General features: G+C 35.7%; 1 protein-coding gene across 1 annotated transcript in view; it reads right to left on the reverse strand.

Annotated features, from left to right (window-relative positions):
* Positions 1-2,683: 2,683 nt before the first annotated feature.
* LOC102588478 (phosphatidylinositol 3-kinase, root isoform) overlaps positions 2,684-11,835 on the reverse strand; it is an 18,316-nt gene continuing 9,164 nt past the window's right edge. Inside the window, exons 8-18 of the mRNA XM_006350162.2 lie at positions 7,850-7,945; positions 7,301-7,436; positions 7,075-7,196; positions 6,136-6,330; positions 5,851-6,021; positions 5,423-5,560; positions 4,946-5,100; positions 4,440-4,583; positions 4,114-4,261; positions 3,868-4,011; positions 2,684-2,845 (exon numbers count right to left, since the gene is read on the reverse strand). Of these exons, the coding sequence (XP_006350224.1) occupies positions 3,874-4,011; positions 4,114-4,261; positions 4,440-4,583; positions 4,946-5,100; positions 5,423-5,560; positions 5,851-6,021; positions 6,136-6,330; positions 7,075-7,196; positions 7,301-7,436; positions 7,850-7,945 (1,443 nt within the window). The 3' untranslated portion in view covers positions 2,684-2,845; positions 3,868-3,873. The remainder of the gene's footprint in view (positions 2,846-3,867; positions 4,012-4,113; positions 4,262-4,439; positions 4,584-4,945; positions 5,101-5,422; positions 5,561-5,850; positions 6,022-6,135; positions 6,331-7,074; positions 7,197-7,300; positions 7,437-7,849; positions 7,946-11,835) is intronic.

The raw sequence follows: 11,835 nt of genomic DNA on the forward strand, positions 1-11,835 counted from the left end.
ATATTGTGTTATATTTTTAAGAAACATCTTAGATAGTTGTATTTTGGTAGGACTAAAGAAATATTTCAAGTACAAGTAAATTATATGTTGTGTATGAATACTTTACCAGAAAAACCCGAAACAACCCGAAAAACCGAAAACCCCGAAAAAACCCGAAAAAACCCGAGGTTGAAAAACCCGAGTTTTATTGGTTTGGTTTGGTTTATAAATTTAAAAATCCGACCTAAATGGTTTGATTTGATATTTGAAAAACCCGAACCAACCCGACCATGTACACCCCTAGGTGTATTTGACGAAAATATCTTGGTGATTAATACTAACCATGTTAGCCATGACTAACGTCATTCATTTAGTCATTTACGATCATGAAACTCAAATTTATAAATTTGATTTTTTTTGTGTATTAGTACATATTGATTTTTCTGAATACTGTTGGTCGACTCTGTTTGACCTAAAATTTGGCGTGTCTATAAAAATGACATAATTTTCGAGGTAAAGGGGGCAGAATCTCTAGTTCTTTTCTGAAATCAAAACAAAAAATATACACCATATTTTCCATGACTTGCAACGTTTATTTAGTCATTTCATTGTCATGGATCATTAATTCATGAATTTGAATACTTTTTGTGTGTATACTACATGCTATTTTTTTGAATATTATTGACAGACTTTGTTTGTTCTGAAAGTTTTGTGTCCATCTAAAATGTCCCGGTGATCAATATTTACCATTTTTTCTATGACTAACGTCTTTCATTTAGTCATTTGATGGTCATGAAATCCAAATTCATAAATTTGATTAATTTTCGTGTGTATTAGTAAGTGTTGATTTTCCTAAATATTAACAGAAATCGTTTGGCTTGAAATTGGTGTATCCGTCAAAAATGTTTTGGTGGTTAATACTCACCATGTTTGCCATGACAAACGTCGTTCATTTAGTCATTTTATCGTCATATAACTCAAATTCCTCAATTTGATTTTTTTCGTATATATTAGTACATGTCGATTTTCTTGAATATTGTTAATAGATTCTGATTGACTTAAAATTTGATATGGCCATCGAGAATGTCCTAATGATCAATACTCAGCCATATTCGTCATAAATAACATCATTCATTTAGTCACTTTATGATTACTGAACCAAATTCATAAATTTGATTACTCTTCATGTGTTAATATTAATACACTAGTCGTGGACACGTGCTTTGCACGTGAGTCCTGTGAAAGGTATGAATTACTGTCAAAATCACAGTTTAATCAGTATCACAAGCTATTCAAAAAATAATAATTTAAAATAGATGAACAATCAATGTATTCAAATAACTTCTTTATTATATGTCAAATGATTAGGCATTTGATGAACCTGCAAAATTTAGTTTGGTAACTAAAATAATGAGTTACATTTTTATGTTATTAGGTACAAACATATGATATATTAATATGTGCAAAAATGAATAACAAAAATGATTAATGGTTCTCAATTAAATGCACAATAAGAAAATTTCTACATATACCTTAAATTGATATCTATACTTCAAGTCCAACACCCATACAATTCTAAATGCATCATGGAAGAAAAATTATATAATGGAGAAAGAAAGCAAGAATGAAAAGTTGAGGATATTGCAAACAAAGTCCTCAAGCCCTGAAAAGAAAACTTTGTTATTGTTAGAGATAATATATCAACATAAGATTGTTCACTGTTTAATACTACACATGTATTAAATCTACTCTTTTTTTTTTCGCTGCTATTTTTTCATCTTGATTACCAATTTTCAGCATTTTTTTGGTTATCCTCGCTTGCAACTTCTAACTATCTTATCTTCTCATGTTGAATTATGCAATTTCCTTAATTCGATTTCCTATTGTGAGCTTCCATCTTTGTAAGTTGGTTCTTAAATAACATTAGAAAATGACCTTTGAATACAAATTTTAATTCTGAAATTGATTTCTACATTAAAGTGATGAATGACTTTCCATTTCATAACTTTTCAAATTCTTCCATTATGAGATTTATGAAACGATTAAAAGCAATATAAATGTACTCATTTATCAAGAAAATGATAATTTAACTATTAAAAGGCTTAAGGACTTCAAATTCTACCATTATGTAATTAAAATATTAATATTTAATCAAATTTTAATTTAATAAAGGGGCAAAATGGTAATTCAGCTTTTCACTTTGGAGCTTCCCACTTATGTATATGACGTTAATTTTTCTGAATATTGTTGACTTACTCCATTTGGCTTGAAATTTGGTATATCCATAAAAAAATGTTTGTGTGATCAATACTTACCATGTTTGTCATGACTAGCATCATTCATTTAGTCATTTCATGGACATAAAACCCGAATTCATGAATTTGATTACCTTTCGTGTGTATAATTTAGGTCAACTTGGCATCAAGGAGTGTTTTAATACAAAGAGAGTGACAATTGAAATATGAAACTCATAAAAAGATAATAGTTCAGGTAGGTCACAATAAAACAATGAATATTGAGGTTTGAAGCTCGCAAAAAAAGTGATCGTACTATTCATTTAAAGGATTTGAAACAAAGAATGATGAGTACAGCTAGTTACTCCACATGAAACCTTGAATTTCATTAAACCTGCTATTCAACAGCTTTGTCAAAACACAACCAGAAAGCTAAAAGTAAGTTAGAAATGAAAATCATAGACACAAAAAAGGGAGAAGTTAACACATATATTCTTGAAAAAGCCATATATAAACATTATGTATAGTTATAACAATATAATGTTAGTTAACTGTACAATAAAAACACAAACATTAGTATGTATGTTCTTATGCATCAATTTCATTCTGCAACAGCAAACTGATCAACCAACCTGAAACAAGTGGATACCAAAGAAAGCCATATCAAGTTGATGTTTACACCAGAAAGCAATTAATCCATTCTATTGTACAACAATAACAACAAAAAACACAGTGCAATCACACAAGTAGGTTTGGAGAGGGTAGGATGTACGCAGACCTTACTCCTGCCTTTGTGAGGTAGGAGGTTGTTTCCACTAGACCCTCGGCTCAAAAGAAAAGTAATTGAAGCAAGTATCAAGAAAATATGACAGCAAAATACAAAGCAAATGAAGCAACAGATAATGATACCCATTGCAGAATCCAATATACTGTGTGAGACAAATTATTTATACTTAATGAGGATCTATATAGGTCGATCTCTCCAAAAAACGTTATGGTAACCATGTTGGATCCTCCAGAATTGCACTACTTTCGGAGGATCTGGCACGCACTTGGTTACATTTTTGAAGAGTCCAAGCAACATAGATGAGGGTAACACAAGATTTCCAATCAATACAAATTTGAAATGAGGTACTCTCATGGGACGGGTAGCAAAAGCAGTCAATGATGAACCTTTGAGCATGTGACTATGTACTCCAACCATTTAAGGCCTAACTAGCACCAACTTATAAAACCAGGAAGCCAGCCAGAGTACAAATTAAGTGTTATCAAGTACTCCCTCCATTTCAATTTGTGTGTTTGGTTTTGACTTGACATAGAATTTAAGAAAGTAAAAGAGTTTTGAATCTTGTGGTCTCAAACTAAAGATGTGTAGAGTGTACTAAAACACAGTTTAATCTTGTGGTCTAAACATGTCATTTGAAAGTTATAATAAAAGATTTGTCAAAAAGGAAAGAGACATTCCTTTGAAACAGACTACAAAGGAAAGTAAGACAAACAAATTGAAACGGAGGGAGTATCAAACATTGTAGAACCAGGTTACTGCATGCCGAGTCTGGATAGCTTTAGGAACCTAGGTACATTTTGGGGAAAAGCACATCATTGGCTTTTACCTGAATTGAAAGAATGATCTTTGAACAAAAAGAATTTTTACCGATAATCAACGCCAGTACTGGGCCCAACGGTGAATGGTCTCAACCATTTGCGGAAATAATGCACTAACACTTTCGTTGATAAGATCCTGAAAGAAGTGAATGCATTCCTCATCGTCCAAGTCTAACCGAAACTTCTCTTGAAGCTAATAAAGATAAAAGTTATATCAGAAGAGGGAAATATGAGGAGTGATCTAAAAGAACATGAAAGTCGTAAAATAGGTAAGCAAATAGATAAATAAGGCAACCTTAAGAATGCCCTTCTCAGGATCAGAAGCTATGTCAGGAATATTGGAACCGGCCATCAAATGGAACAAATTTAATATGAGGTTGCTTGATTTTCGTAGAATGTTGTATGCTTCACAACAATAGGATTTGAACCTGGTGTAGTATTGACTGCAAGAAAATAAGAGGAGCAATTTAACATTGCTCTTGGAGCTTCATCAAACACATATCCATACAGATGATTTTTTTAATGAAAACTCCCAAATTGAGAGGAGCTATGACAAAACTTGGTTAGAATCTTGAGATAGGTCACTTCAAAGCAAATATTAGATGACTTTCATACAGGTACCTTTCTGCTCCACCCATAGCTTCAACCATTTCTTTGCAAAGTTTCATTGGCGGTGGAAAGGGCTTAGGATCTCGACCTAAAATGAAACCAAAATCAACATGGAAAAGACGCCCATCATCTCTTAGAAGAAGATTGTCAAGATGCCTGCATATGAAAAAACATGATTATTAAACATAATTCAGTTTCAAAAAAATAATATATCACTTCAAATAACCTTGATGGTGGATGTTAGAGAACCAATGACATCAAACTTGATTGCTGATTTCAGTTTTAATTATTAGAAGTTTCATAAAAACTGTTATTTGCCTCCGAAGAAACACATATCTACAGTTACAGTAGTTATATTCTCTAAACTTGACAGTGATCGACTTGGCAGCAATCTACTTAACTTATTCACTTAAGGATTTTAAGATTATCATAAATCCTGCACACATTATCTAGAACTTAGAAGGACACTTCAATAGTGGAAAGATAAAGAAAGAGTGAAGCAAGTTACGGCAAGTCACCTGTCCCCAATGCCCAATATGTACGTGATGACGGAGTAACCAGCACAGCTTTTTATAAATGTCTCAAGACATGTAGAAGTAATACCAAATGGTCCATTCTCATCAGGATGAAACTTCTGCAGGTAGCTTACAATACTTCGATGCTCTGATATAATCTGATAAAACAAATTAAGGGTAGACTTAGTTGCTATTTAATATAATATTTGTATGCAGAAACTTCTTAATAAAAAAAGATTAAATCGAAAATCTATGAGAACATCTAGAATTCCAGTAAAATGTCATCAAAATGAAAAGTACAAGACAATCAACTTAAAGTAGTATTTGACACACATTGGCATTACAGGGGTGCTGCAGCACAATGTGCTTGAAGCTTTAGATTTAAAAAGGATCCAAGACAATAATAGAAGTAATTCATCTTAAATGCAGACGTTTGAGAGTAGCCCCTTAATGGTTTAATTGACATTATAGATCAAATACCTGTGCTAACGGTTTAGATGGGATAAATTCCAACATGCCCTCATCATGTCCAGTTGCCAATACTCTGTATGGAGTCAAATGCAAATCAAGATTCTCCAATTTGAGCAATCGGTCCATAAGTGACACCATTTGGACAACCTGAATAACTAGAAGTCAGTACATTCTTTATCTCTCGGAAATTTCCTTTTACGGTAAAAGCCTACAATAATTAGTTGGCTCCCTCATGAATTTGAAACTAATTCTGACCCTATAACCAATAGGAAAGGCATGCCTGTATCTGTCAATCTCATTTCTTTCTCATGTGAGAAAGTCAGGATAAGAATACCTCTCTTGTTCCCTCAGCGAAGACAAACCAAAACATAATTCACAACAAACCCATTGTTTCAAAATGGTTACAGCAAAAGCAATCTAAATTATTGAGCATATACCAGCTGGTCTTGTCGAAGATCGTCTCCTTTCTTAAATATGATCTTGCAACATCCACCATTTGCTGTTCTAAATGTCAACCGCAATGGGTGCAATGCACTTTTAAATATTGAAGACTCTGATGGGATGATCCCAGTGATCAACATATCAGGGGCAAGAGGAGATCGTATTGGCTACAAAAAATCAATAATCAGCATATTGTGATTTCGGAAATTTAAATGCAATATGCATATATTATAGAAGTTACTACTTTGATGTCAAGTAGACCCATTGAACAATGTAATTACCTCGTCAAAGTAAGTGAGCTCACTAAGGAGGCCAGAAAGAAGATGCCTAAGCTTTTCAATTTTCTTTTGTGTGCCACCGCGAACATTTCTTACATCCCTCATTATAGAGCATAACTGAGCAGTCAATTCAGTCTGGCGCACCAAGCTCTGCCACAACTTATAGCCATCTTCATCTCCACTTGCACCAGCTCCTAACTATTATTATGTAGATGTAGTCAATAACCAGAAAAAATCTTTTAAGAGTAACTTTTTTGTTTTTGATAAGCCAAAAGTATTTGTTAATAACACCAAGTCGGTGTCATAAAAAATGTACAAGGTGTGCATGTGACTCGGCTTGAGTCATATACCGTCTTCCACCTCCATACAACATGGTATTTTCTCCTTAATCCAAAAACACAAGTAAAATAAAATAAAAAGATCTTCTAATGCTTCCTACATCATTCCCACTATATATGTGTGTATAAACATATGTATGTATGTGTATGATATCATATATACTCCCTCCGTTTCATTTTATATGATGGTTTTTGACCGAGCACGGTGTTTAATGAAGTAAAAGAGACTTTTAGCACATGTCTGGCATTTGATAAAGAAAGAGAGACTTGAACAAGTGATGACATTTCTATGGCTGTAAGAGAATGTCAATAAAGATAGGATGAAAAGTTTTTAAGTCGAAGAATTCCCAAATACATAACGTCCTTTTTTTTCTGCAACAAACTAAAAAGGGAAGAGTGTCATATAATTTGGAATAGAGGAAGTAATGTATAACATAGACTATATAATATGTACATATTTCTGGTGAAATGGCATAACCAAAGAAGTTTTTAAAACTAGCACCTCACTCTATTCAGATTTCTTATTAATATATAATTATCCATATTCAGACAATTATCGCAATAAGATAATATCATATATGAGAAATAATGACAGATATCCCACCTTCAACATACTTTCTTCCAGAATTTCATAGGTACAATAAAAGCGCTTTGCATAAGCTGGATCATGAAGTTCCACTGCTACAAACCATCGGAGAAAGCTTGCCAACTCAACATTCCTTAATGCTGCAAGGGAAAAAAAAATGAAATCGTTACCTGTTGTCTATTGGTAAGCTATGGATCATCACTTTGCACCTAGAAAACTTTGATGTATATTACAGCAAGCGTACAACGTTGCACAAGGAAATGAGAAAGGCGAGATTTGTCAGAGCGCTCAAAACGAAGAGCTTGAACCAACTGAAGGAGGTAGCACTGAAGCTCTTCATCATCAGCTTTTTCAAGAACACTAACGGCATAGGCACGAACCTGTCACAGCATTTCAAATTAGGACTCTTTCAAATCAGAATATGATGTGAAAATTACATAAATGATCGATCTAAATCAAGCTACAATAAGCAAAGTAGAGTCACATTTTACTACCAAGGGTGAGCAATTTTATCAAGGACTAACAGCCTAATTTGTTCTCACTAAACAGTTTCTTTCCCTATGGTACTCCATACTCATAGCCACCTGTGAGAGGGTTCCTGAGAACCTTGACTTAGACGGCAGCACAAAGCAGCAAAGGTCAAGCATTTCTCTCCAAATAAATCTTCTCTCAAGCATTTCTGGAACTATATTTCTTGGACAATATTTCTTATTAGTAACTACTTTGGACTGCACATGATGAATACAATTTTCCTATACATTTACAACTTCAAGTATCAGTGCTTAACTATTACCTCTTCACTCTCAAAAACAGGAGATAGAAGTTCCAGTGCATCACATAGGTCAATTGATTCCCACTTGTGCATCAGTTCTAAGGCTTGCTTTGCTTCCTGCATAAAATTCAAAAAAAAAAAAAAATCTTGAACTTGATTTAACTTGGTTCAGTAAAGCAAATATCCAAGGTATAAAAAACTAAGAAGAAAAATGAAAATTTCCAGACACTTGATTTATTCATCTTTTTTCTTATATATATAACGATGCCTCAACCAGAAGAGGTCAATTAAGACGATGCATATCATGAAGTACAGTCTACAGATGATGGTATCTCCTCCTTAAGACTGTACATCGGGCATACAAGTTCAAACAACTTGCTTTCAGGAGATATCTTCTGAGATATTCTTTCAGGAGAAGGAAGTACTGAAATAATGCAGACAGTTTGCAGTTGGTAATCAATGAGCCAAGAATCTATCCGAAGTATGTCTTTTTTATATTTCAATATTTATGTCTACTGACGGTCAATTCCACCAACATGAAGGTACGGTTCTAAAAGCCTGAATGAATGAGGGTTGTGGTCAGAGGCAGGACCTATGTAGAAAGGTGTGGGTGAACGTGCACCCGTTAACTTCGGAAAAATTTTGTAAATATAGTTTTTTTTTTTTTATGGCAAGGAAAACCCGCAGCCACTACCCTTTGGGTGCGCAGAGGGTAAAACCCCGCTCCTATGCAATAGCTCGCAAACCACATAGGAGAGGTAACCCGCACTATGCAAGCCCGGTGCGACGAGCTCGACCCAGAAAGCAAACCCCTTGCTTTCGCTGGCAAGGGGTTTCGAACTTGAGACCTCCAACATGTAAGTCCCAAGCCAAAACCATTGGGGAACCCCGAAGGGTAATTATGTAAATATAGTTATATACCTTGAGATATTAATATGTATTGTCTTAGGTACACTGTGACACCAAAGTGAGCTTGGTGAATTAGTTGAAACCGCTACAGAGTACCTCTTGCAACGCTGAAGGTCCTGGGTTCGAATTTCATCAACAACCTTCCCACTGTTTTTTTTTTCTTTCTGGATTTAGCTTACAAAAGCTTAAAAACACACGGGTGAGGGCGGTTGGATGGTTTTGAACACGTGACCTCATGGTGCAAAGTGCACAAAGAAAACATTGCACTCAAAGTCATTTAATTAATACAAGTACTATGTTTAATAAAATTATCGCACAAAGTGGTATTGCGCAACATGCTTTAAATAACATGTGTTAGTCTTTGATGGTGCACCCATCGTTTTCAAATCTTGGGTTTGCCTCTGGTTGTGGTAGATTAATGTCCAGTGTAAAACAAATCTAATTAAGATGAATCCTGTGAATACTAAAGATATCTCGCATAGAGTGATATGGATATAGAGAATTCATATAGCCGACCTAACCAGTTTGGGATTGAGGAGTAGTTGACTGATATAAAGTATTTCTGCTATTCCTCTGCTTCCTCGTTATGGAAAGCAGTTCCGATAACGTAAGTGTTAGAATAGAAATAAGTATTTCCTACTTAGAATAGGAATAGGAATAAGAATAGGAATCCTAGTTGGAAAAGGATTCCAATGTAGTGTCTATAAATAGGGTCTCAATGTAACTATTTAGATACACAATTCAATAATATTTTTCCCATATATTTCCCACATGGTATCAGAGCATTGGTGAGAAATTCAATTCACCGTGTCAAATTCCGGCGACGACGGTTGGGACTGATTTGTGTCATCTTTCGCTCTGAAGGTGTTGTGCGAAAGACAACACCATCACGAGGCTCGGGAAGCTCAGGCGACCGAACCCCAATTAGATCCACCGGAAAACAGCCCCTCACGCGCCTCCATGCGCCGTTCGAAGGTGGAAGTTTTCCGGCAAGATCTGGTCACGCGTTGGCGCGTGAGTGCTGCTCCGGTCATCTGTTTTCGAGCAGTTTTCTTCTGTTGGGGTCGTCCAGTATTTCCGACCAGAACCCGGTCAGTTTTCTCCAGATCCGATCACCGAAATTAGGGTTCCGGTGATTTTCAGGCAGTTTCCGGCGAAAGCAGACCACTGTAGGGCAGTTTCCGGCAAGTTCTCGGTAAAATCAGAATTTTCAGGCCACTGTGGGCAGATTCCGGTAGCTTCCAATATTTTCAGACCACTGTAGCAATTTCTGTCAGTTTCCAGCATACATACCAGTCTATGGAGAATCGACGAAGGAGAGAACGTTTTGGAAAATCTAAATCCAAGTGTAGTCATTGTCATAAACCTGGACACACTCGTGACGTATGTTATATTTTGCATGGTCCACCACTCAGTTATGATCCTATTGTTCTAAAGGAATATAATGAGCTCCTTCGAAATCGCATAAGTAAACAACGTTTTGGAAAACCTCGATCCAAGTGTAGTCATTGTCATAAACCTGGACATACTCGTGACATATGTTATATTTTGCATGGTCCACCACCCAGTTATGATCCTATTGTTCTAAAGGAATATAAAGAGTTCCTTCGGTATCGTGCAAATAAACAAACGTCTCCACAAGTAGTTTCGGTTGCACAACCTGATGTTTCTGTTGTGGGTAATTCATTTACTTGTGTCAGTTGTGTGTCACAGTCTAGCACTCTTGGATCATGGGTCATAGACTCAGGGACTTCTGATCATATCTCTGGTGATAAATCACTATTGTCTGATATTGTTTATTCACAATCTCTTCCAGCTATTACTTTAGCCAATGGGATCCAAACAAAACCAAAAGGGGTTGGAAAAGCCAAACCCGTATCTTCTGTCACCCTAGACTCTGTTCTTTATGTCCCTGGTTCTCCTTTTAATCTAGCATCGGTTAGTCGTTTGACGAAAGCCCTACATTGTAGCATAACCTTTTTGATGATTTTTTCTTATGCAGGACCGCAGTACGGGACATATGATTGGAACAGGACATGAATCACAAGGCCTTTACTATCTTACCTCTTCAAATTCCTTAACAGCATGCTCTGTTACAGATTCCCCAGATCTAATTCACAAACGTTTGGGACATCCAAGTCTATCCAAACTGCAAAAGATGGTGCCTAGTTTGTCTAGTTTATCCACATTAGATTGTGAGTCGTGTCAACTTGGGAAACACACTCGTGCTACATTTTCACATAGTACTGAGGGTCGTTCAGAGTCTATTTTTTCATTAGTTCATTCTGATATTTAGGGTCCTAGTAGAGTCAGTTCCACCTTAGGATTTCGTTATTTTGTTAGTTTCATTGATGATTATTCGAGATGCAATTGGGTTTTCTTAATGAAAGATCGTTCTGAGTTATTTTCTATATTCAAAAGTTTCTTTGCTGAAATACAAAATCAGTTTGGTGTTTCTATTCGTACTTTTCGTAGTGATAATGCCTTAGAATACTTATCATCCCAGTTTCAGGAGTTTATGTCTCACCAAGGAATTATTCACCAAACATCTTGTCCATACACTCTTCAACAAAATGGTGTAGCAGAAAGAAAGAATAGGCATTTCATTGAGACTGCTCGCACTCTTCTCATTGAATCCCATGTTCCACTGCGTTTTTGGGGTGATGCAGTCCTTTCATCTTGTTATTTAATTAATAGAATGTCGTCTTCTTCTATTCAGAATCAAGTTCCACATTCCATATTGTTTCCTCAATCACATCTCTATTCTATCCCTCCTCGTGTATTTGGGAGCACATGCTTTGTTCATAACTTAGCCCCAGGAAAAGATAAATTAGCTCCTCGTGCCCTCAAATGTGTCTTTCTTGGTTACTCTCGAGTCCAAAAAGGGTATCGTTGCTATTCACATGATCTCCGCCGATATTTTATGTCTGCCGATGTAACATTCTTTGAATCTCAACCTTACTACACATCTTCTGATCATCTTGATATCTCTGAGGTCTTACCCATACCTCAAGTCTTGCCTGTATCGACTTTTGAGGGACCTACGGTTACTTCTCCATCTTCAATTGTAGTGCCACCACTCCTAACTTATCACCGTC

The sequence above is a fragment of the Solanum tuberosum genome, unplaced genomic scaffold, assembly GCF_000226075.1.
Source record: "Solanum tuberosum cultivar DM 1-3 516 R44 unplaced genomic scaffold, SolTub_3.0 scf00118, whole genome shotgun sequence".
NCBI classification, from domain to species: Eukaryota; Viridiplantae; Streptophyta; class Magnoliopsida; order Solanales; family Solanaceae; genus Solanum; species Solanum tuberosum.